The sequence below is a fragment of the Stenella coeruleoalba genome (genome assembly GCF_951394435.1).
Source record: "Stenella coeruleoalba genome assembly, chromosome: 1".
In the NCBI taxonomy this organism is placed as follows: domain Eukaryota; kingdom Metazoa; phylum Chordata; class Mammalia; order Artiodactyla; family Delphinidae; genus Stenella; species Stenella coeruleoalba.
This window is the reverse complement of record NC_137169.1, coordinates 6,798,405-6,824,382: the sequence shown is the minus strand read 5'-3', so window position 1 is coordinate 6,824,382 and position 25,978 is coordinate 6,798,405. Positions and strand designations below refer to the sequence as shown.

The 25,978-nt window shown below is 51.1% G+C and overlaps 1 protein-coding gene across 3 annotated transcripts in view; it reads left to right on the top strand.

Annotated features, from left to right (window-relative positions):
* Positions 1–25,496, top strand: part of LOC307195692 (solute carrier family 2, facilitated glucose transporter member 5) — a gene marked incomplete at its 5' end in the record, with an annotated part of 59,237 nt that extends 33,741 nt beyond the window's left edge. Inside the window, 12 exons of one of the 3 annotated variants that reach the window (XM_079940038.1) lie at positions 10,222–10,320; positions 11,115–11,275; positions 14,613–14,737; positions 19,594–19,746; positions 22,450–22,575; positions 22,690–22,877; positions 22,996–23,106; positions 23,580–23,681; positions 23,977–24,052; positions 24,504–24,631; positions 24,724–24,953; positions 25,083–25,496. In XM_079940038.1, coding sequence (XP_079796164.1) covers positions 10,222–10,320; positions 11,115–11,275; positions 14,613–14,737; positions 19,594–19,746; positions 22,450–22,575; positions 22,690–22,877; positions 22,996–23,106; positions 23,580–23,681; positions 23,977–24,052; positions 24,504–24,631; positions 24,724–24,927 — 1,473 coding nt within the window. In that variant the 3' untranslated portion in view covers positions 24,928–24,953; positions 25,083–25,496. Of the gene's footprint in view, positions 1–2,832; positions 2,866–10,221; positions 10,321–11,114; positions 11,276–14,612; positions 14,738–19,593; positions 19,747–22,449; positions 22,576–22,689; positions 22,878–22,995; positions 23,107–23,579; positions 23,682–23,976; positions 24,053–24,503; positions 24,632–24,723 lie in introns of those variants that run through there. The other 2 variants (XM_079940040.1, XM_079940039.1) reach the window with 2 other exon arrangements.
* Between the last annotated feature and the right edge of the window lie 482 nt (positions 25,497–25,978).

Sequence of the window (25,978 nt, the reverse complement as noted above, 5' to 3'; positions counted from 1 at the left end):
AGGTTAGGGTGGACCTAACACACAGCCCTCGAAGAAAGAGGAAAACTAGCTTTGGGTCCTCTTCTCCCTCAACGATAAAATCCTAATATGATTTCCCTGTAATGAATCAAACTGTATGGAGGATGGGAAAGAGAAAGTCAGGAACGCCCTGGCAGAACGCGGGTCTGGTCACTTTCCTTTGACTTTAAAAGTGATTCTTTGGCTCTCAACAGAGGTAGTTTCAAGCACAGGTCCGTTTCTTGGAAACATTAGTACGTGTTCCTGTGACACACCTTGGCCTGCTATGTGCAATTAACCAAAATATCCTTGGGTTAATCAGTGTTGTTTATTATTGTCATTTTAAACCCCAAGGCAAAAATAGGTTTCAACTGGCAGGTCCCCTTCCTAGTGCAGGCAGGACAGAGACAAGGGCAGGGTGGGGAGGGCGAGGGCCAGAGATGGGACACCCTGTTCCTCCCCGCCCCCGTTTTCAGCTCCCGCGGGTAAGAAGTAAACGTGGAAAGTTCACAAAACCAAAAAGACACTTGCAGTGGGCGAGCCCGGCCCACACACCTCAGGTCGGCCTGACGCTAGGGTCCTGCAAGACCCCAGCAGGGACAGTCCCTGCCTCGGACCAGTGGGCCACTCCCTATTCTGAGCCCCCAGATCCCTGGGCGCCCAAAGGACCCCCTTCCCCCAAGGGCCTAAAGGCGGCCTGAGACCCCGAGGCTGCTGTGCCCGGGTCCCGGGGCCTGGAAGGACCGGGCAGGGGACACAGAGGACTTGGGTGGGGACAGTCCCCGAGCTCTGGGCCCACTCCCGACCGTTCCCGGCCCTCCGGGGCCCCCAGGTGCCCTCCCTGGCCCCCAGGTGCCCTCCTTCGGTGTCTACTGGCCGCCGCGGGGCTCGAGGGTCCCGGGCTGAGGAGGCCGCGGGCAGGGTTGAGGGGAACCCGGGGCAGGGGCGAGGGGACAGCGCCCCACGGCCCAGCATCCCGGCGGCCTCCCCGCCGCGTTCTCTCCGCTCGCGCTGCGCTCCCGCCGCTGAGGCGTTGGTGACGCCGAGGCTGTACCTGTGCTGCCCCGGGGCCGCCGAGCCAGGTACTGCGGCTCCCCCCTCCCTTCCCCCTCCCCTCCCCTCCCCCTCCCCTCCCCTCCCCTCCCCCTCCCCTCCCCTCCCCCTCCCCCTCCCCCTCCCCTCCCCCTCCCCTCCCCCTCCCCTCCCCCTCCCCTCCCCCTCCCCCTCCCTCCCCTCCCCCTCCCCCTCCCTCCCCTCCCCTCCCCTCCCCTCCGCGGGACAGGAGAGCCCCCTCCGGCCCAGGCCGGGCCACCGGCTCCTCCCACCACCTCCACTCCAGGTGGGAGGTCGAGGCCGGGGGAGGGGAGGTCTGCATCGGCCGACACCAGCCCCATCTCTCAGCTTTCAGCTCCCCAGGGAGCGAAGTGGAAGCTCTGGGCCTAGAAGTGGTTCTCTTGATTTCCTCTGGACCTGGCAATGACCCATGGTGGCAAACTTCTGACAGCTCTTTTTGCTTTCCCAACCTGTCCCCTTCCCTTCACCCCCCCCACCCCTCTCCTGCCCGCCGCCCTGCAACTAAAGTGCATTTTCTTTGGAGAATTTTTCAAAACTCTTTGAAATAATTGGGAACCTCTGGTCTTGCCAAACCTCAGTGGGAAATCATGGTATTAGGGCTGTGACCCAGGAGAAAAAGGACAGGATATGAAGTTAGAGAAAGGAAACGGTCAGTCCCGCCCCCCACTGCTCCCAACACCTCCCTATCCCCCCAAACCACCCCCCCCACGTGAATGGGGAAGCAGGGACCAACACACACACACACACACACACACACACACACACACACACACACACACGCTGTCACCTTCCTCTCAGCCTCCCACACAGAGACACCTGATGACAATTCCCGAGTTTGGCACTGATGCCAAGACCAGTGCCCGACACACAGTGGACCCCCAGTTAACTGTCATTTGAAGGTGAACAGGGGAAGATGTGACTACATTAACTGGATTTGCGCCACAGCAAATAAAACAGGGAACGTGTCCTGTAAAGATGAAAGCCCATCGGCTTTGCGAGCCTGCCCTGGATTTTGGCCACTTGACCTGGTGTGGTGGCCGCATGGCAGCCGCACACGTGCTGAGCACAGGGGGCCGACAGGGGCCTGGCCACGCATGGAGGACCCAGACGAGCAGCTGTGACTCACTTTCCCTGCCCTGCAGATAAAGGGATTTGAAATATTTACTGCTTTTGCAATAGTGATGATTACACGGAAAATCTCATCTCTAGGCGACTCTGAGTTCCTTAAAAAGGAAAATAAACTTTCTGAGAAAAGTGTTGCGTGGTAGTTTGGGCAAAAGCCGACTTCCTAGTGGAGAGATTTGGCTGCAGGCTTCCTGCCAGGGACCACTCCTGAGAAGCCTCTAATGACCCCATCTCCTGCCCCCATGTTACCTGCTGTGTTGTAGGGTCACTGGAACCTGCTGCTTTCCATGTGTTTGTGACGGAAATAACCCTTCCAGTCACTCACCACGAGCCTGACTTTCGCAGTAAGGAAATACCGCAGACTGTCCCAATCGGGAAGGCACTGCGCCTGCAGTCCCTGGGGGGTGCCCACTTGCTGAGTTAGACCCCAGACATCTCCCTTAAAAGAAGAAGCGAAAACGAGACAAACCTCTGGGTTCCCGAAAGGGTTATTCTGCCTTAGCCCGCCTATAAAAATGCTATTGGCTGTTACCTGGCTTGGCCAAAGTACAGCCAGAATGTCTTCTCTCGCCATTCAGTGCATTTGTTATTTGGGCTGAAAGGAAATAAGCAGGACCCTGCGCTTCCAGAGCAAAGATGGAGCAAGAGGACGCAGTCAGGAGGGAAGGGGTAAGTTTGCTGTCCAGACAGCAAGCGGCAGCCCCACGGCAGGGCCTGTTCGGCGTTGCTGGGGATGCCCTTCGGAGCTCTGTGCGCGGCGAGGACCACTGGGGCGCCTGCGCCTCAGAGCTCACCCAGCAGCTGGACTTTCACAGGCACTAGAGAGAGGAGACATTTGGACATATTGAGATTTAGAGGTTCTTTGGGCTGGAACCGAAATGATGAGACTCAAAGGAAGAGTTTGTCACAACTTCCCTCACCGTAAGAACTTGAGGTGAAGGGCTTCGGAAACCAGCAACAAAATCCTTACAGTAGGGCCTGTGAGAGTTTTTTGATTTGTTTTGATTTTCGCTTCAGGGCATTTTCACTAACCTTTTCAGCAGGTGAAGAACTAAGCCAGTACGAAAAGAAGATAGAAAAGATGTTGCAGGATTTGAATTGAACTCAGATCTGTAGCAGAGTTTCCCTCCCTTTTAGATAATCAGAATCCTTTTCTTTTAGAGACGAAAGATTTTTCTGCACCTCTTCCCACCCACCCTTGCCCTCCATATAATTGCTGTTGTACTTTTAGAGTCTTTTTTTAAATAAATTTTTTAAATTTTTATTTATTTATTTTTTTGCTGCGTTGGGTCTTCGTTGCTGCGCACGGGCTTTCTCTAGTTGCGGCGAGCGGGGGCTACTCTTCGTTGCGATGCAGGGGCTTCTCATTGCGGTGGCTTCTCTTGTTGCAGACCACGGGCTCTAGGCGCGCGGGCTTCAGTAGTTGCAGCATGCAGGCTCAGTAGTTGTGGCACACGGGCTTAGTTGCTCCAAGGCATGTGGGATCTTCCCGGACCAGGGCTCGAACCCGTGTCCCCTGCATTGGCAGGCGGATTCTTAACCACTGCGCCACCAGGGAAGTCCTAGAGTCTTTTGATTGAGGAAAATGCATAAGGACAGAAAGGTAACATAAATTTATTAACACTTTTAAGAAATTTGCATTTTATTCATCACAACAGCAACTGCTTATATTGATGGGGGAGGTACTTATTTGTGCAAATTATTATTTATTCAGTCGTGGACAGGAGAGCCTTGCCGTAGACAGGTTGGGTCCATGCTCTGTAGCTCACAGATTAAGGACAGGTCTGAGAGGTAGAAGTACCTGGGATCCATTCCTGCTCCATCCTATTCTAGCTGTGGGAACTTGGGCAAGTTATTTAACTGCTCTGTGCCTTGGTTTTCTCACCTATAAAATGGGAATAATAACCATACCACCTCAGAGGGATGCTGGAACAAGTAAATGAGATCATGGGTGTAAATTACCTGGCACAGAGTGGATCCCCCATAAGTGTTATTATTTTGTGACCATCCTTTAGAGCAGAGCACTACTGACTTTGGGGGCCGGATAGTTCTTGGCCATGGGGGGCCGGCCTGGGTGTTGTAGAATGTTGAGAAGCATCCCTGGTGTCTACTCACTAGATGCCAGTAGCACGCTCGCCCACGAGATTGCCTGCTTTAGAGATTACTGCATCACTCCACAGGGATTGTCTTGTGGACTTCATGACAACAAGAACATGTTAGGTCAAATGTTATCGCCTCTACGTTATAGAAAACGAGCTGTGAGGTAATAAGAACTCAGGGATTTGGGGGTCAGGGGGGCCCTGGTCTGGTCTGTGCCGTCTCTTCAAAAGAAGTACACCGCCCAGCTGTGCCCCCAGGTGGGGCTGCAAAAGAACAGAAACACCCTGCGTGGTGGTCCCTGAAAACGCACGATACATTTTGAAAGGAGATGATTCAACGGTCACGTGCAAAAGATATGGGCTGATCACAGCCACCTGCTCCTGCAGTCCCCCAAGGAAGGGGGCCTCCTCCAGGGATCCATCCAGGGGGATGCAGGCTGCCCCTTCCCAGGTGCCTGAGGGCAGACCTGGCCCTTTGGGTGAATATACGCCGGGTGTCCCAGGAGACGTCAAAACAGAACTATTCCAGTGGTGACTGTAAAAGAACCTTCAAACCACAAAGTAAAGCCAAGGAGGGATTTAGGAGCTGAGTGGAAGCGGGGCGGCAGCTCAGGCCACAGAGGCTGGGCTGCCCAGGGGCCGCGCAGGGCTGGTGGGGAGGGCCTGGCTGGCTGTCCCCTGGTGGCTGTGTGACCACGGCCTCACTGGACTTTGGGTTCCTCATATGTAAAGAGAAAAGACATGAATCTGGTGGGCATCAAGGACTTTCCGCCGGGAAAAAGGACTCTTGGCCTGAAAGAAACAAATAAGATGATTAGAAAAACATGCCAAAATGCTTTGGAAAGTGAAAACAGAATTTTTCGTGGAGTGTCTCCACCACCAACTAGTTGAGTGTCGTTGAGATACTAACTTCCCGTCTGGGTCCTCACTGTTAATAATTAATATTGATAGCAAACCGTGATATAGTGTGTAATGCTTGGAGTGTGTACCACCACGAGCCAGCTGCGGGCCTGTTTCACATATATGAACTCACTTATTCCCCATATCAGTCCTGTGAGGAAGGCAGTATCACTGTCCCCATTGTACAGATGAAGGAGCCAAGACACAGAGAGGTTTAGTAGCTGGCCCTAGGCCACACAGCCAGCAGCAGGAGAGGCAGGATGCAACCCCTTGCTCTTGGGCTGCAGTGGCCACGCTGTAAACCCCCCGCAGCGACAACACCTGGCCCCTCCAGCTCTAAAATGTTATGACGTTTGTCTCTCCTCTCTCCCCTCGTCACTCGGACCTCAAGGAATGTTTGTGAAACTTTGGGTTCATTCCATAGTGTGATAGAGTGACTTACAGTGTTAATAATTCATAGGGACTCACTTTTCCAGGCATATTTGCATTCTGACTGGAGACGCCTGACAAAGAAAAGTCTGAGACTGAGAGTGTCTCTCTGGTGGTAGAGAGAGAAACTGGAGACAAATTCTTAAGAGAGAAATGGTTTGGGTGGGGCCTTCTTCCCAGAGAGCTTGAATCACACCCTGTCAGAAGGCTAGCCCTGAAGGTGGCTGCTTCACTGAAGTCTCAGAATGTTCTCAGCATTTTGAAAAACAGGAAGCCAGTTTACCTTGGGCATGAGGGATTTGGTTCCTAGTTTTTCTCAAAAGCACAGTTCATAGTCCCGGCTTCCCTTGGCCTCTGAGGAGGGTCCCCTCTCATGTCTTGAGGCCACTGAGCCATTTGTCATTTTCAATAAGATGGTCGGAGACCTGGACATCCTCCCTCATGCCCTAATCCTGCCCAGTACCAAATTCTTTTTTTTCCCCACTTGGAAAGGAAAGAAAAGGAAAAGAGGAGAAAGAAAAAGAAAGCTTAAGCCCTGAATTTCTCTTACATGCCTTTTTTATATAGTAACTTTATTGAGACTATAACTCCCAGACCATACAATTCACCCCTTTAAAGTATATAATTCAATATCTATTCACAGAGTTGTGTATCCATCACCACAATCAATTTTAGAACATTTTCGTCACCCCTAAAAGAAACCCCCTACCCACTGGCAGTCACTCCGCATTTCCCCGCATCTCCTCCTCTTCTCCCCCAGCCCTGGGCAATCGCTGATTTATCTCTGTCTCTGTGGATCTGCCTGTTGGGAACATTTCACATCGATGGAACCAGGTGGTCTTCTGTGACTGGCTTCTTTCACGTAGCTTGTGTTCAAGGTTCATCCACTTGGTAGCGAGTATCAGTGCTTCATTCCTTTTCATGGCCAAATAATATTCCATTGCATGAATAGCCCACATTCTGCTTATCAGTTCATCAGCTCATAGACATTTGGGTTGTTTCCGCTTTTTGGTTATGATGAAAATGCTGCCATGAACATTTGTGATCAAGTTTGCATGAATATGTGTTTTCATTCTCTTGGGTATATACCTAGGAGTGGAATTGCTGGGTCATATGTTTACGCTGTGTTTAACTTTTTGAGGAACTGCCGGCCTCTTTTCCGAAGTGGCTGCACCATTCTACAATCCCATAAGCAATGTGAGAGGATCCCAATTTTCTCAACATCCTCCTAAACACATTTACCTGTCTTGTTGGTTTTAACCATCCTAATGAGTGAGAAGTGGTATCACGTTGTGGTTTTGATTTCCATTTTTCTCAAGGGGTACCGAATCCCTTGATTTTACTTCCTAAATAGTCCTCAAAGCTGGTACCTCTTGCTCCCCTGCCTCAGCCACTACCCTACCCGGGCCCCCATCCTCTCTCAGTCACTTTCCTGACTCCCCTCTTTAACCACTTCTGTGGATTTTCTTCATAAAACTTACTCCAGTTCTAGTTTCATTATTAAATTATTAGGAAGTTTTAAAAACATGTCTGTCTTTCCCATTGGACCACAGTCTTCTTGAGGGCAGCTGTTTTGCTCACTGGACTACAGCATGGTACACAGATCATAGACAGCTGTCAATAAATATGCAATGCAACGTTTATTGCACCGTCCATGAAAAAAATTAATCAACGGTCAATCTAAGAAAGAAAGGAAATTTTTATTCGACCCAACTTGAGGATTATAACCTGGCAGCTAGTCTTTCAGAAAGCTCTGAGGGGGCTTCCCTGGTGGCGCAGTGGTTGAGAGTCCGCCTGCTGATGCAGGGGATGCGGGTTCGTGCCCCGGTCTGGGAAGATCCCACATGCCGCAGAGCGGCTGGGCCCGTGAGCCATGGCTGCTGAGCCTGAGCGTCTGGAGCCTGTGCTCCGCAACGGGAGAGGCCACAACAGTGAGAGGCCCGCGTACCGCAAAAAAAAAAAAAAAAAAAAAAGAAAGCTCTTAGGACTGTTCTTCCTGTTAGAAGTCAGAGCACAGTTATATAATTTTTGAGACGAAGTGTTATACATCAAAGTAACATATGACAGTTTACATAGTCTAACAAGGTGAGTAGTGAGTTATTGTGGCCCCTTACAGGATTGGGAAAGGAATGTTATCTCCTAAGGATTTAGCTTGCTGGTGCCAGGAGGGTATTGTTGTTGTTGTTCTTTTCTTTTTTTGTGTGAGTAGGCATTCCTGTGTCTTCTAAGGGGATCTAGTTAATGTGTAATGCATATGCTTAATGCACACTAAAGGGGAGGGGATAGTAGCTCAAATGGCAGAGAAAATTTTATGTTAAATTTTTCTTTTCCTGCCTTAAAAATAATTTTGTTTCATAAGAATGAAGGCATTTGGACCAGCAAGGTCGGTAAGAACTTGAGAACTTACCCAGAATGTCTTTGCTATTTCCACAAAGGGTGAGCCCTGATTCCTACGGGTCCTTAGAATGTGCCTATGGCTTGAATTCAAGGAGGAAGCCAAGGAATAGAAGTTGAATTATGTGCTCTAGGCTTAGACACTCTACAGCGTGAGGTCTCTGATAATTTTTGCTAGAATTCCATAAAAGCAGTCAGAGAGCTGGCTATCCACGTACCTGGCAGGATCCCCCCAGTCTGGGCCATGAGGCCCGGGACACCAGCCAGCTCCCCCACTGAGCTTTGCTAAGGACTTCAAACCTTAGGACCCATCAAAGCAGAATGTTGGAGTTGCACCTGCAGTATGAATGAAGCCTGGTGCATTTATAGTTTATCATTTACTGGGAAGGGAATTAGAAGAGGAGAAATTTTAATCAACTTTTTTTTTCCTTCCTCACCTCCTTCCCTCCCCTCCTTCCTTCCTCCCTTCCACCAAATCAAGCAATAGGACAGCTATAGGGCAGGGATCTTTGTTTTCTTCTCCACTATATCCCTAGTAGCTAGAACCTAGAACCATGGCTGGCTCACAGTGGGTGCTCAATGTGTGAATGAATGAATGAATGAATACCTAGAGCACTTCAGGAGGTGAAGTGTAACATGGTTGGCCCTATGCTACCTCCTGGGTGGGGTTTTGGGGGTGGGGTGGGTATGCCTACTTGTGCACCCCCTGCCTTTAGAAAACACGGTGTAGCAACAGCCCTGGAACCCACCTCCCCTCCTGGGCACCATCCCCTGCTCCCCCCACTTCTGTCACCTGCTGCCCCCTGGCCCGAGGGGGTGGTGGGGCCTGAGGAGAGACTGGAAACCAGAGCCCGCTGCTCCTTGATAGGCTGCCTTGTCTGTGGCTCTTATCATCTTTACCAGAAACTTCCTGTGAATTAAGCATTTGTTAATTATTTGGTGGAAGAGGTGAGACGGGCAAAGTTTCACTTGCGGTTCTGCTCTTGACCAGGACTCCTGCGGGTCCTGCACCTGCTCTGCGGGGTCGGGGAGGGGGTCACTAGCTCAGCAGTCCCCGCCGGGCGTGAGGCGAGGCCCAGGTGCCCACTGTTTCTCTGCCTGTCCTGCTCCTACTTGCCTCTCTCAAGAGGTTCCCCCTTAGATTCGGGGGGATGCTGCCCAGGGGAGACATGAGGACCTCAGCTCGCCACCAGAGGGGCTGAGCCTCATGTGATGGGGACCTCGGTTGTAGTACAGGACGAAGGGCGTCAGTGGTGGGTTCAGAGAGCCCAGGCCCACCCCAGTCAGTGGATTCACCTCCACAGCTAGACGCTTCCATAATGAATCCTTGCAATAACTCCGAGAGGTGTTACTATCCTAACGCTAAAGATAAGGAAACTGAGGATCACAGAAATTAAGCCAGAAAGTGGCAGTGAGCAAATTCAAACTGAGATCCATAGATTCTAAGAGCAAAGCTCTTTCCACTTTTATTTTTCTCCCAATTTTCATTCTTTTACTAATGAATTCCCACGTGTCATTAAAGATTGTCTTAAATGAGTGTTCAGTTACCCAGGTGTCAAAGGGCATATCGTCACAGGATGTGTGTGTTTTAAGAGTCCCCAGAAGTCTATATTTAAATATCTCTTTCACCATGCCTTCTGCCTCTTAGAGCAACAGTCCAGAGGCTAAAGGAAGTTAACCAGTGGCCCTAAAAAATTTTAAATTTTCACATTTTCTCTCTGACTTTTTGGGGGGTTTGTGTTTGCAGCAGTGCCTGAGTGCATTTGCTGCAATCAGCAGAGGCAGTCCCGCGCAGGAATGTCGCAGGAGCAGCTCAGACATTAGGTGGTGTGTTGAGGGGGTGACCCTTCGGTTTTGTTGAGACCCAGTGATTCTCAACCAGGGGCGATTCCCCACCTGCCCCCAGGGACATTTAGCCATGTCTGGAGACATTTAGGTTGTCCCAGATGGGGTGAGGTGTGTCTCTACAGTGCACACAGGACAGCCTCCCACAACAAAGGATTATCCAGGCTTAAGTGCTACGGTCAAAGAAACCTGCTCCACCCAAGGTGCGTGGAGGGTAGGTTTCCAGACACGGAGTGGTTGAAAGACCACGGGTCTTCAGATCCCATTACATCCATCTTTCTGCAAGACTCTGAGTAAATCAGGAGCTCCCTGGAAGCCCGGGTTGCTTCCTTACCTAAAGCCGTGATCTCTCCTGCAGAGGCTGACACCAGTGCTTGCCCTGGCGACGCTGATAGCTGCCTTTGGGTCATCCTTCCAGTATGGGTACAACGTGGCCGCTATTAACTCCCCTGCCGAGGTAGGTCGCTATGGTGGGCGAGACGCAGCCCCCCGGGAACAGGGAGGTGCGTTTGGAGCAGCCGGTTCCCCGGGTGGCCACTAGGGTGGGACTGTACAGACGCTGAGGGCACACAGTGGGACCTCAAGTGAAGGGTGGGGGAAACCCATGAAATAAACAGCGCAAGCCCAAGGGACTTGCACAGGCACAGGGTCATGGGGACACACCAGGTTCTCGTGGAGAGCCAGGCCTGGCTGGACACATGGTGGGCTGGCCTCCAGGGGTGGGGGGTAGGTTTGGGGGTACTCTGATCTTCCGCAGCCTCGTAATCCACAGCAGAGTCTGGAGGGGCCAGGCTCATCCAGCATTGATTCCGTGATTGGAAGCCTGGAGTCATTCCTTTCTGGGGTTAGAAACATCCTGGGCAGGGACTTCCCTGGCGGTCCAGTGGTTAAGACTCCAAGCGTCCATTGCAGGGGGCACGGGTTGGATCCCTTGTCAGGAAACTAAGATCCCACATGCTGCGGGGCGTGGCCAAATCAATAAATAAATAATAAAGAGAACCAACCAAATTCTTTAAAGAAAAAAAAAAGAAACATCCCCGGCAGCTTGCCCATCAGAGGCCTCCCAGCCGCCCACCCCGGCATGGGTGCCCCCTGCTAATTGCTGTTAATCTTCATTCCTCTCCTCCACTTAATCGTGTTGATGTTCCAACATGCCCAGCTCATCCCATCGGGTGGCCCAACAACTTACACTGTTCTTTCTGCAAAACCAGCTCAAATTATTTTGGTGTTCTGTTTTGCTTTGCTCTCCAGCTCATGAAAGCATTTTATAACGAGACCTACTATGACAGAATCGGTGAATACATAAACGAATTCTCCTTGACCTTGCTGTGGTCGATTTCTGTGTCCATGTTTCCCTTTGGAGGCTTCCTCGGCTCCCTCATGGTCGGCCCCTTGGTGAATACATTAGGCAGGTAAGGCAAGGTGAATGTTCAACTCCCTGAAACTCATAGACCGCATCAGAGTTTAAAACCTGGGCCTAAAGCAGAAATCATTATCATAAAACCAGGTAATGATTGCTGCGATGATTTCTGTTTCCTGGGCTTCCCTGCTGGTTGTTTCCTAATGTGGTTAAGAAGACCAGACATTGACCAAGTGTTTGGGGACTTAGGCAATGAAGGTCTCAGGGCTGGAGTTGGGTGGGGGTGATGGGTCTCAGGGTCTGGGGTGGGCATGGAAAGAGCAGAGAGTGCTTCAGAGATCAGGACTCACTCCCGCTCTTACCCTCTCTTGCCTTGAAATCGTCCTTTCCAAAACTTCCTTCTGGCCTTTAGAAGAGTCAAATGCCAGATGGCATGGCCAAGACATCAGGCCCAGTTCAGACCATAGACTGGTGCTCCTGAGCTCTGCTTCTTAAATGAACACAAGCTAACTGCTCTGTTCTTTCACCTTGGAATCCAGTTACAGGCAAAATGCAGCCCAAATTAAATTCCTGTGAAACTCTGAAATGGCTGAGATTAATGTCAAGCCCTTCAGTGTGAGACCGTGTGGTCCCAGGGCGACCCTCACTGTGAGTGTCATCAGTGGCAAGAGCAGAGCTTAAATCTTTGCCCCTAATTCTAGAAGCATCAGAGATTCTGTATTTGATTCCAAGAAAGGTCCTTAAGCCCTCCCACCCCCCTGGTAAATTCCATGGGCGTGAGAGAGCAAGCAGCCTTGTTATGAACAGTATTTAAGAGTTCTTCCCCTCCAGGCCCCTCCCTTTCGAGGATGGGCACGCGGAGGCGGGTTGAGGTAAAGTGCCCGTTCTCAGCCCCAGATCTAGTGAGCTCAAGGCCAGACCCCAGACCTTGGTCCCTTTTCCGGTCTTTTTCAAAAAGAATCTGAGAATAGAAACATACAAGCTGTGGTTCAGGATCTAAGGTCCTGAAGTCTTGCTGGGAGGTTGGTGTTGAATGCACAGTTCTCCCTGTGGACCACCGGTGGGCAGAGCGTCAGTCAAGTCACAGATCTGCAGGATGCTTCTCCTGAGTGAAGGACTAGCCGTCTGGTCTGAAGATGGAGCTGACAGTTGCTAGTCCAATTGAAAATGTGATAAATGCTATTCAGTTGTTTGTGGTTTTCTTAAAGATTTATCAGTGTTATTTAAATATCAGTAGCAGCTAACAATTAATTGATGGGTTCCTACTTGCCAGCCTCTATCCTAAGTGCTTTTAGGGGATACTAATTGCACTAATCCTTACAAAAGCCCCATCCCCTCGTCACACATGGGAAAAGGAGGCACAGAGGGTGCTGGGAGGAAATTTCACTTCTGAGCACATTGTGCAAGTAACGTCCACACTGTACTCTTGTATCCGGCACATGTCTTCTCAATCCGTTGCCTTATTTATTTATTATTATTTAATTTATTTATTTTATTTATTTCCTTGGCTTTTTGGGTCTTCATTGCTGCACGCGGGCTTTCTCTAGTTGGGGCGAGTGGGGGCTACTCTTGTTGTGGTGCGCAGGCTTCTCACTGCTGTGACTTCTCTTGTTGTGGAGCATGGGCTCTAGGCACACGAGCTCAGTAGTTGTGGCACGCGGGCTCGGTAGTTGTGGCCTGCAGGCTCTAGAGCGCAGGCTCAGTAGTTGTGGCGCATGGGCTTAGTTGCTCCGCGGCATGTGGGATCTTCCCGGACCAGGGCTCGAACCCATGTCCCCTGCATTGGCAGGCGGCTTCTTAACCACTGCGCCACCAGGGAAGCCCAGTGTACAGGTTTTTGGCATTAAATACATTGACACTGTTCTGCACCCGTCACCACCACCCATCTCTATAATTTTCATCTTACAAAAATGGACACCATGTACCCATTAAACAATAACGCCCCTTTCTTATCTTCCCATAAGTCACCAATCAACTTTCTGTCTCTGTGCATTTGACTACTCTAAGGACCTTATATGAATGAATCCTACGAGATTTGTCCTTTTGTGACTGGGTTATCTCACTTAGCCTAATGCCCTCAAGGTGCATTCAGAATCTCTTTCCTTTTTAAGGCTGAATAATACTGTTGTATGAATATACTACATTTAGTTTATCCATTCATCTGTCGATGGACATCTGGGTTGCTTCCACCTTCTGGCTGCTGTGACTAGTGATATTATAATCCTCCCTATCTTAATAGGTCATACTTCCCATCTTCTCTCTCTCTCTCTCTGTTGCTTTCTATGTAACTTCCTCAGGTCTGCCTTCCTATTCATTAATTCTTTCCTCAGCTGCAATTCACCTACTACGTTTTTATTTCAATGACTATATTTTTCATTTCTAAGTTTTATTCATTTGCTTTTAAAATCTATCTTTTTTGCTATTGTTTTGGGTAGTTCTGCTTTATGCATGTTCTTGTTCTTTCTATAGTACGCTTTTGATTCCTTATTTTATGACACCACTCATTTAAAACATATTTGATGGCTTCTATCTAATCCTGTTGTCTGAATCTGTGCTGTTTGTATGTGCGGCCTCTTGCAGGTGTTGGATTGTCTTGTGTGTCCTGTAATGGTGACGCTTCATCTCAGGGGGTGGGGGTCCCTGGCTGGGGAACTCCTGGGGAGCCCAATGGGAGGGGCTTCTCCAGAGAAGCTTTCCCTTTGCCTTTGTCTGGCTCTCCAGGGCCCAAGTCCTACTCCAGTCTTGACTTAAATTGGACTGTTTTGTAAGTTTTATCAAGTTTGATTTTTTTATAGGTTTTCAGGAGATACCCTTTATCAGCTTACATAAGTTCCCTCATTTTTATAGTTTGTTAAGGTTTTCTTTTAAATCATGATAGATATCAAATTTTATTGACTTGTTTTGCTACTTCAATTGATAATCCTATATTTTTCCCCAGTACAATCTTTAATATGGTGTTTTTAACCTTGAAAGAGTCCTATATATGCTGTTGAATTCAATTGGCTAATATTTCATTTAGGATTTTCACATCTATGTTGATAGGTGAGATTGGCCTAAACCTTTCCTTTAATGTCCTCATCCAGTCTGGGTTTCAAGATTACACTAAACTCATGTTAGTTTATGGTTGCAGAACCCTTTACTGTATTGTAATATGGGAGCCTTTCCCTCTGCTCCTCACTACTGATGCCCTCTGCATTGGGTCATTTACATCTGCTCCCACAGAGAATATTCCCACACCAGGCCATGCACTGGACCTGTATCCATCTTAGGTCAACAGCAAATCGAACAACACAACAGCAACTGCTGCAACTGAGTAGGTGCTCGGCAAACATTTGTTAAAGGAGTGGCAGATCCTTAAACCAAACCGACTGGTATTTTGTCCTCTGCAGAAAAGGAACCTTGCTGTTCAACAACATCTTTTCCATCGTGCCTGCGATCTTAATGGGATGCAGTGAAGTTGCCAAGTCATTTGAGATGATAATTGTGGCCAGACTTTTGGTGGGAATATGTGCAGGTAAACCATTCTGTGATTCGGGATGGTCAGAGGGAGGGAGAACAGGCACCTGGTGTCTGAACCAGTCTGGGGTCTCTGAAGCATATAGGGTCACGCTGTTCCTACACCTCTGCTGTGGGTAGACGCTTAAGCCCCTGCGTGATAGGGATGTGTGTGGACCGCGGGCAGATCTTCACTGTGGAGTTTCCTGTGAAGAAAGCTGTTCTTTGAAAGACTGAGATACAGAATCTTAGGACAGGACTGGTCCTTCCAACCAGTTCTTTATCTCAATGTTTTCTAAACTGCAGGCTGGGACTGATACTGACCAGGGTTCTTGGCCTTCCCCAATCAACAGAAATTGGCTAGAGGCCAGACAAGAAATACAGGCAAGGCTTTGTTGTGGTCCCTGCAGCCGCAGGAGGGAGCAAAAACAAGTAACAGGTTCCCTTGCTCACTCCCCGAGGTGGGGGGCGAGCTCGTTCCTTATATGGGGTGAGGGAAGAGGTGTGTCCAGGCATCAGGCCAGAGGGGTGGCTTGGGTGTTTTGCCCACCCCTTTGTGCTGTTGAGTGCAGGGGGCATGCGCAGTACACTGCTTTTGCTCAAGACATCCAGTGTTTTCCCCTGGCTCTTCAGAGGTGACAGTTGGGTTTTCTTTGGCCTTTTTGTCCATAATTTGCCCCAACTACACATGCACACAGTTATTTTTAGTCCCTTATAGTTTCTCTGCAGCTTGTTGCTCAAGGAGATGTTTGTCCAGGTGCAAACACTGCAGCAAAGGGTCCCGGATCCCAGCCTGTCTCAGGATCAGTTGGTGGATCAGCAAACAGTATTTTCTTTTTTTTTGCTTTTAACTAGGGTAGACTGTGTCACATGTAGTAAAGATAAGGATTGTCTTTTTTTGTGTGTGGTACGCGGGCCTCTCGGCCCAGCCGCTCCACAGCATGTGGGATCTTCGCGGACCGGGGCATGAACCCACGCCCCCTGCATTGGCAGGCGGACTCCCAACCACTGCGCCACCAGGGAAGCCCAAGGATTGTCTTTTGAAACGTTGTTTCAGTTCTTTATCTTTATACATATGTGAGAACCAAGTTGGATGTAAAATGTATTTCTGTATTTCTGTAATTTCTGTATTATTCTGTATTCTGTCCAAAAAGCTTGAGAAATTATCAGATGCATGAATCCCTCTACCAGAAAAGAGTTAATGGTAGTAACCTCTCCAAAGCCATGCTGCCTAGGCCGGGTTTCCCTGGTTATGGACAGTTCCCCCATGATGGCTTCAGACTGGAGAGACATGGTTCAGCCATGCCGTGGCCTTCCTTCAGGTTGGCTTCCTCTGTAGGCAGAAGGGCCAGGGCCGTTGAGGCAAGCGAGGTGCCCACTCTCGGGGCCGTGCACTGCAGGGTGGGCCCCCAAGGGTAAGCGCCCCTGGAAATGCTGCACCCTGGACACTTCACTCGCCCCCCACCAGGCTGTGGCATTTTCAAGTGACTCGTTCTCCTTCCAAACACAGGGATGGGGATGAAGAAGGGATAATTTGGCTGGATGTCAGTAAACCCCTTCCCTGGAGTTTACTGACAATAGAGGAGACAGCAAGAAGCCTGGTATTGGGGGAAGTGGCGAGGGATTGCAGGGCTGGGGAGATGAAGAGGAAAACAAGATTCCCGAAGACAGAAGAGGTCACCTCAAGGAGGGACTGATGGGCCCCCTGGCAAACTTCATTCATTCTAGCTTTCCCTGAGAGCACCGGACATTCATCTACCATCTGGCCAGGAGTCCCGAGGTGCCTGGCCCTGCTCCTGCACTTTTTCCCTGCAGCCGGGCTCAGCGTTATGAAAAATGGACGATTCCTGGAAGTTGTCAGCAGCGGACAGGTGCTGTGACGTTTCTATTGCCAGCCAACAATTCAGAGCTGGTTTCAAAAAAGAAATGTTAGGCTCCAATAGAAAAATCACAGTTTAACATCCCAACCTTTGCTTTTTTTTTTTTTTTTTTTTTTTTGGCCATGCCACACAGCTTTCCGGATCTTAATTCCCCAGCCAGGGATTGAACCCAGGCCCTCGGCAGTGAAAGCACGGAGTCCTAACCACTGGACCGCCAGGGAATTCCCAGCCAACCTTTGCTTTTAAATAAGCATGACTTCTGGTCAACAGTTCTCAAACTTTTTGGCCTCAGGACCCCTTTACACTCTTAAAATTATTGAGGCTTCTAAGGAGCTCGTATGGGTTATACTGATCAATATTTACCATGTTAGAAATTGCAACCAAGAAAGGTATTAATTCATTTTAAGATAGCACTAAGAAGCCCATTACATGTCTTTATGAAAATAATTCTAGTTTCTAAAACAAAACAATTTAGTGGTATTGCTTTACATTTTTGCAAATCTCTTGAGTGTCTGACTTAACAGAAGACAGCCAGGTTCTCAAACCTGCTTCTGTGTTCTGTTGGTGTGACGTCAGAGGGCGTGTGATCTCTGGAAAACTGGTCAGGGAACGAGAATGAAAAGGACAAGTAACATCTCAGGACGGTTCTGAAAACAGTTTTGATCTCACAGACCCCCTGAAAGGTGTCAGGAACCCCCTGTGTCTTCAGGTCATACTTGAAGAACTCCAGCAGAAGCCTAATCTATTTGCTGTTCATTCCTTCACGTATTTCCTGAAAAGTCAGGAAAGGGTGTCATCAAGCCCCGTGGTACTTAGACACCCTAAAAACGAAGTAAACGGCCACTCTGACCAAGGGGGCTCAGGGTCAATGCAGCTTGGACCCCCAGATGCTCAGTTTGCTGGTTTGCTGTTAGTCAACACCTTTGATAAGAACGCTTCAGACTTTCACTAACGGAATTTAAACTTTAAAAGCTGCTTCTCTGGCTTTGGTGTCAGAACAGGCTGGCCGGGGGTTGCCCCATGGAGTTGTTTTTAAGACAGAATGAGACTGTTCTCCACCGACATGAAGGGAATCCCATCTCTTCACAAACCTCCTGGTGTTTGTCTCTCCAGTGTTGCTATTAACTAAGTTCAGAAGCACTTGGACTTGAGAAGCGACCACCAGGGCCTGAATGGTGACCGGGCAACATGAGGGCCTCGCTTTCTCCATAGCCCTTTGGGCACTGGGCCTGCAGTGTCCCCCCCGTCCACCACACAAGACACCTAGGAGCTGCTCTAAAGACTGTCTGTCTCTGTGTGAAAATCAGAAAGAATTGGTATTAATTAATGAACTGTGATGCCCCTTTTAAAATATGAAGCAGAATCCCACTACTGAGCATATACCCTGAGAAAACCATAATTCAAAAAGAGTCAGGTACCACAGTGTTCATTGCAGCTCTATTTACAATAGCCAGGACACGGAAGCAACCTAAGTGTCCATCGACAGATGAATGGATAGAGAAGATGTGGCACATATATACAATGGAATATTACTCAGCCATAAAAAGAAACGAAATTGAGTTATTTGTAGTGAGGTGGATGGACCTAGAGTCTGTCATACAGAGTCAAATAAGTCAGAAAGAGAAAAACAAATACCGTACGCTAACACATATATATGGAATCTTTAAAAAAAAAAAAAGGTTCTGAAGAATCTAGGGGCAGAACAGGAATAAAGACGCAGACGTAGAGAATGGACTTGAGGACACGGGGAGGGGGAAGGATAAGCTGGGATGAAGTGAGAGAGTGGCATGGACATATATAAACTACCAAATGTAAAATAGATAGCTAGTGGGAAGCAGCCACATAGCACAGGGAGATCAGCTCAGTGCTTTGTGACCACCTAGAGGGGTGGGATAGGGAGGGTGGGAGGGAGACGCAAGAGGGAGGAGATATAGGGATATATGTATACGTATAGCTGATTCACTTTGTTATACAGCAGAAACTAACACAACATTGTAAAGCAATCAGACTCCAATAAAGATGTTAAAAAAAAAGCCAAAAATAATAATAATAAAATACTAAGCAGAGATGCCCTTGAGCAGAATTGCAGAGCTGAAAACTTGGCCGTCAGTTTCCTCTTATCTCAGTGCTATAAAATACCCTCCCATCACCAGTGGCTCCAGCCTCCCCTCACCCCACACTGTCTCCCTTGGTCTGCCCTTGGCCACAGCCTCCCTCTCAGACCCCACGTCTCTCTGAGCACCAGCTTGCCTCTGGCTCCACGTGCGATACTTGGACCAGTAACAACCCATCTGACCTTCCTCCCAGACCCCCAACCTTTCATTGGACTTTGAGGAGAACTAAATGGGATAATATCTGTGAAAATACTTTAGAGCCTATTAAATTGTTTCACCTATTCATAAGGGGGTCAGATATCAGTAAGACGGGAAAACCAACAAGATCAAATACTGAGGAGTCAGAAGTAGTTCAGTCATTACACAAATCCCAGAATGCAGTTAGTCTACAATATATATTTAAGTTTTCATTGCTTACTGACAAATAAAGCTTGTGCTTCGATGTCTGTGCATCAGCCTATTATGTAATATACAGTCTCAGAAGGTAAAGCTGGTGGGCAGGGGTCCTTGGCCTTTTAGTAACAGGTTTCCCCCCGAAGGAGCAAGAGAGGAGAGAGAGTCTAACCACACCGAGGCTTTTCCTCTCCGAGACCAAGCCAATCAGGAGGGAAGACCTGAGGTCCGGGTGGCCTGTGTCCCCAGGTGACACCAGTCTGGAAGCAAACGCACTGTCCATGAACTTCTTTGGTCAGACTATTTTCTCTCAAAGTTAAAAGGCCTAAGAATTGCAAGAGGGGTGGTTTGCTTAGTCCTGCAGTTCTGAGACAGTTTCAGCCCAGCTAATGCGATTGCTGAGGAAGAATAAATGTGTTTGAAGACAGAGCTCATCCCTGCCAGATTCATGTTTCCTGATGGTGTCTTTATTTCACCCTCCCTCCCAGGTCTGTCTTCCAATGTCGTCCCTATGTACTTAGGGGAGCTGGCCCCTAAGAACCTGCGGGGGGCCCTGGGGGTGGTGCCCCAGCTCTTCATCACCGTCGGCATCCTTGCGGCCCAGATCTTGGGTCTTCGGAGTCTCCTCGCAAACGAAGCAGGTGAGCTCAGGACACCTCAGACCCCCAGCCCGTTCCTATGAGCTGGTCTTTTCTCTCTAAGCGACGGGGCCCCTGCACAGCCCTGACCCCACGGTGCTGAGCTGGAGGTTGCCCAGAGCGGGCCTGAACAAGCTGGTGGGGACAGACTGACGTTCTCTAGACCCTCTTGGGACACGGATGAGGGAGTTGTGAGGGCGCAGGAGGTGCTGCTATCTTTCTCTTGTTGCTTGGTGGCTGTCACACAGGGACCCGGGGCGTGGTAATGACGGCCACCAGGGTGCCAGGCTCTGTGCTTAAGGCCTCCGGCACCATTGCACTGGAGCCTCCCAGCAATGCAGCTGCCCAGGGGCCCGCGATCATCCCATCACAGACCAGGAAAGAGGGTCACAAGACCCAGCCTCCGTGGGTGAGGTGGTGAGTCTCAGGGCTGGTATCCACACCAGACCCAGACTTCAGAGCCGCACATCCCCCCACCCCAAGAGCCTGGGGCCTGGCACACAGTAGGTGCACAGCAACTCATAACTGGCGTTGTTCTTGCATGACCTCCCTTTTCTTCGTCTTGGGTCTCGAACCTCTGAAAGGGAAATCACCACTAACAAAGCACCAGTCAAAACATATGGGCCAGACATGATGTCTTTTATATAAGCCATTTAATCCTCCAAACAACCTATGAAGCATGTACTATTACTATACCCATTTTACAGGTGCAGAATCTGAGGCATAGAGAAGTTGGATCACATGTGCAATGTCTCCTTAGGACACAAATGCAGGCAGTGCAGGCCTGAGTCCGAGTTTAACTACCAGCTCTCCCACCTTTCAATCGCCCTTGTAAAGAGCTGGGCCCAGGAGTGGAGGAGCTAGGTTCCTGTCCCCCGCTGATGGCACGTAACCAACCAGCTGCACCCAGAAACAGCCACGGATCCCTGGCGCCTGCGAAGTGCTCTGTGGTGTGTGGGAGGCAGCCATGGTTCCACCCAGGGAGGGGGTCTCAGAGAGGGCCTGGGCTTGGGGGGGCGGGTAGGACCAGCATTCCAGATGTGGGCAGAGGGGATGGAAGCATAAAGTTCTTTGTGCATGCAGGGAGCTGCAGGTGTGGTGGTGGACTCTCACTTTGTCCCTCCATCCTTCATGGTGACTAACCAGCCCTCGGTACCCTCCTCTAGACAAGAGTGTGGAGGGCAGGGCTTGGCCTTCCTCATCTTTGTGTCTCCGGCGCAATTCATGGCACATACTAGGTACTCAGTGAAGAAGGAAGGAAGGCCAGAGAGAATAGTCAGAGTTCTTGGAAGCGAGTGGGCAGTCACAGCACAAAGGCTGCATAGAAGTCACGGGGGTCAAGATTGGAACAGGGTGTCTGGGTTTGGCAGTTAGGGGTCACTGAGATCTCATGAGAAGAGTTTCAGTGTCGGGGGCGGGGTGGGGGCCAGAGGGCAGATGGCAACGGCCCGAATGGCTGGCACGTCCATACTCGCTGTAGTCCGTGCAAGGGTGATAGAAGGGGGACCCAGATCAGCCAGGCCCTGGATTCAGAGCCAAGAGGTGGGAGAAGGTTGGGAGGATGGGGATTCAGGGTTCAATGTGCCTGAGTTCGAATCTCGGCTTTGCTCCTAAATAACTGATCTCGGGCAAGGGAGCTACATGCCCTCCATGCCTCAGTGTTTGCAGGTGTAACATGGGGTTGATCCTGGTACCTGCCTCCAGACATTGCTATGATGGGGAAGTGGGCTACATGTGAAAAGCCGTTAGACTCTAGTGCCTGGCACGCAGATGTCTGCAGTTATCACCTCCTGCATAGGAGAAAAGGGGGTGAGTCGGGCATTCACAGCTCCTAGAAGGAGCCTGAACCACTCATTCACTTATTTAACCGTTTCTATTGAGTGATGTAACATACATAAGGGCCCGGAACTAGAACCACGCCGGCCCCCTGTGCGCCCCTCAGTCACAGCCTTCCCGCCCCCAAAGGGAGCCACTGTGCCAACATTTATGATCATCGCAGCCTCACTCTTCCCTAGAAGAGTTTCACCACTTTTCTAGAAGACAGAGTTAATTTTCCCTGTTTCCGGACTTAATACTATGGGACCACATCGTGTGGAACCACATTGCACCCAACATCACATTGGTGGGACTGGCTCCTGTCCTGACTTGCTTCATTTTCACCACAGTATAAAATTCCATCTTACGAATGAACCATGATGTATGCGTCCATTCTACTGTGTGGACATTCGCCTTGTTTCTGGGTTTTGTTTCTATAATCAGTGCTGCCCTGCCCTTGTCCTTCCGGTGTCCTGGTGGCCCAGGCGTGCGTTCCTGAGCGGGACTGCTGGGTTAGAGCACGTGGGTGTCCAGCATCACTAGCTCCTGCCAGACTGTCCCCTAAAGATGCCACGTGTCCACACAGCGGTGTGGACACTTCCCACCTGCCCACATTCTCGTCAGTGCTTGGTGTTGTCAGAAGTTTTCACTTGGTTCGTCTGATAGGTGGGTACTGGCTGTTCGTCAGCTTCCATTCTCTAAGTATTTAGAGTGTCCGCTCTTGGTTAGGCGCCATCCTAGGTGCTGGGGACGGAAGAGAAGAAAGAAACTCCAGCTCCAGAGAAAACCAATCAGGATAATGGGCCAGAGCGGCTCCGTGGGGCTGGAGGCGGAGAGAAGCAGGAGAGGAGGCTGGGCGCCAGTTCTCACGTAGGACTGGTTTCCTTGCAGGCTGGCCCATCCTCCTCGGCGTGACCGGGATCCCCGCGGCACTGCAGCTCCTTCTGTTGCCCTTCTTCCCCGAGAGCCCCAGGTACCTGCTCATTCAGAAGAAAGATGACGTGGCTGCCAAAACCGGTAAGGCTTTCCCCGGAGACCGGAAGAAACGACGACGCAGGTTGCGGCATCTTTGCTGGGGGGCGGGCGGTTGCGTGATTCAGCCCCCAGCGCCCTCCCTGCTCCCTCCCCCAGCGCTGAGGGAACTGCGCGGCTGGGACGACGTGGACGCCGAGACACAGGAGATCTGGGAGGAGGACAGGGCCGAGAAGGCCGCGGGCTTCATCTCCGTGCTGAAGCTGCTGAGAATGAGGTCCCTGCGGTGGCAGGTCATCTCCATCGTCGTCCTCATGGGCGGCCAGCAGCTGTCGGGAGTGAACGCGGTACCAGGGCAGCCGGGGCCGGGGCAGCGGGCAGGCACGGGGTCGGGGTCGGGGAGGGATCCGCCGAGGGGTCCAGGCTGCCCGGCCGGCCTCACCAGCCTCGGGGGTGGCCTTCCAGATCTACTACTATGCAGACCAGATCTACCTGAGCGCCGGGGTGAGGGCACAGGATGTCCAGTACGTGACGGCGGGCACAGGCGCGGTCAACGTGCTGATGACCGTCTGCGCCGTGAGTGTCCCCGGGAGCCGAGTCCCTGTCTGCCACCAGGATGGAGGGCACCTTGAGAGTGGGGAGTCTTGGCCCAGGAAGGAGCCCGGAGCTCAGTGGCGACGTGCCCCTCGGTCCCTCCTCTCTAGCCTCTGGGCTGTCCTCAGATGCCAGCCTGTCTCTTGGCGGGGGGGGGGGGGGGGGGGGGCGGTAGCCTGTGGCCCCAAAGATGGAGGCCCGTCCCCACCGTCCACTCCGGAAGCTACCGCCGTGAGAGGCGGCTCTTCTCCAACGTCTCACACTGGGGACAACTACCTGTGCCAGGGCCACCATGTGACAAATGGGGCCCCTGGACTGCGCAGTGCGGAGGCCCGCTGGCCATTCAAGGACACACACACACACACACACACACACACACACACACACGAGCGGGTGGGCGCACAGGGGAGGTGGGCCTGCTGAGCCTCCCACGTTTCCTCGCCCTTTCCCTCCAGGTTTTCGTGGTGGAGCTCCTGGGGAGGAGATTCCTGCTCCTCCTAGGCTTCTCCATCTGCTTCACCGCCTGCTGCGTGCTGACCGCCGCCCTGGCTCTGCAGGTGAGGAAGGGGGCGCCTTGGGGGCGGGGGGGGCTTGCGCCCTCGTGCGCATGCGCGAGTCCGCTGCTTGGGGATCCCGTGCAGCCCCGATCCCCGCCCCAGCAGCGCACTTCCCACTTCCAGCCGGTATTCCAGGGGCATCCAGGTGGCGCTGCTTGTAGAAGGAGGTGCCTGGCGCCCGCCTTCCCAACCCAGGCAGAGCTACTGGCCCTCCGGGAACCGAGAGTCCTGACGCTCCCGTCCCAGGTTGTCTCCGCTTTGCCAGGTGTGATCCAACTCTGTTTTCTCCCCACAGGACACAATATCCTGGATGCCCTACGTCAGCATCGCCTGCATCATCTCCTATGTCATAGGACATGCCCTTGGGCCCAGTATGTACCCTAGAGCTGGTTCTGTGGTTTCACTGCCCCCTCCTGTACCACCAGCCCTAGAAACTGCTGACCTGAGCTCCTTAGAGAGGCTCCAGGGAGGGGCGAATTCGGCCCAAATGGCTTCTCTGCCTGTGTTCTTGTGGCAGAGGGCTTTGAGCGAGGACGGTAAAGCAGCCTGTGTAGGCTGGAGCACGGTGCCCGTGTGGTCGGCACAGAGAGCCTTACAGGTGGTCATGGGCCCCCTTTAGGGACATCACAGGATGTCACCTGTTGTGTCCGACTCTTGCTAGGTGCCTTCTCACACTGCTTCTCCACGAGACCAGGAGTCCTGGAGACACACCGCTCCGCCTTGGGCCAGATGCCTCTGGAACCTTGCACGGGCAGGGGCTCCAGGACCCTCTGTGGGCTTGCTCGGCCGGCAGGGAAGACAGCTCTTCCTCTTCTTCCCCAGGTCCCATCCCCGCACTGCTCATCACCGAGATCTTCCTGCAGTCCTCCCGGCCGGCCGCCTACATGGTGGGGGGCAGTGTCCACTGGCTCTCCAACTTCACTGTGGGCTTGATCTTCCCATTCATTCAAGTAAGTGCCACCCAGGGGCCCCAGAGGCCCAAAATACTCAAGCAGTAAATCAAGAACCTTTTCAAGAACGCGAACCCTCTCCCCTCCCACAGGTGGGCCTCGGAGCTTACAGCTTTATCATTTTTGCCATGATATGTGTTCTCACCACCATCTACACCTTCCTGGTTGTCCCCGAGACCAAGTCCAAGACCTTCATAGAAATCAATGAGATCTTCACCAAGATGAACAAAATGTCAGAGGTGCACCCAGAAAAGGAGGAGCTAAAGGACTTTCCGCCCTCTACTGCGGGGCAGTAACTCGAGAGGAAGAGCCTGTGAATCAGGTCTGCGTGAAGCTTCCCTCCTGGGCTATGAATCCAGAACTAGGACAAGTCCGGTGTGGAAGGCAGACCCTGATGAGACTGTCGTAAGGGCTTCTGTGCAGTCCTTAAAGGCAGGCTGTCTCTTTCCAGGTTGACCCATCACCAACGCCAAGGCATGCCGGGCAGCTGTCCCTCAGCCATGCTGGGTCAGCCATTGTGTGGCTCCTGGCAACACCGGCTCTTATAATGAAAGCCATTACCATGGTGTTGAGATGGAAGGACTCAAACGTGGCCAAAGAAACTATTTCTTCTCCAATCCCGTAGTCTTCCGGGGGCCACGGGCCCATGTTCAGGGTGGAATCCATCCTCTTGTCAGATCCATCTCCAGAAACACTAGTTTTGAAAAGTATGATGTCGTGAGTGATGAAGTCTAGGAATCTGGGAAGCAGGTCCCTATGGAGACTTTAACCAAGTCAGAGATTATTGTTCCCAAATTATATTATTAGAGGACAATAGAATTGCCTTTGTATACTCAATAAAACAAATATGATCACTTTTCACCAAGACGTGCTGCTTTTCTGTGAGCCGGTGGAAGGCGGGGGGCATTCCCTGCTCCTTCAAACAGCTTGGCTGCACTGGAGTGTCAGCCCCGTAAGGGCAGGGGTTTGGCCAGTTCTGTTTATCCCGGAATCCCCACTGCCTAGAAGAGCCTGGCGTGGAGGAGGCCGCTCAGACGATATTTGCTGAAAGAAGGGGAGGAGTGAGAGATGAGGTGGTCGCGAAGTTGAGATTTTTAAGATTTAAGGTTGGGGAAGCCTCTGCATGTGTTCAGGTGCCTAGCGAACACCGAGGGGCCCTGAAGGTGGACGGGAAAGGGTGTCGGGAGAAAGAGGCAGTGCCCCCTACACACACACACAGCAGAGCTAGAGGCTTTCGTAGAGGGGGGTGTGTGTGTGAAGAGGGTGTGTATAAAAAGGTGGAGAAAACTGAGGCGTAGGAAGGGAAGTGGAGGGACCGCCTGCTGAAAGGCTTCTGACAGGATGTGA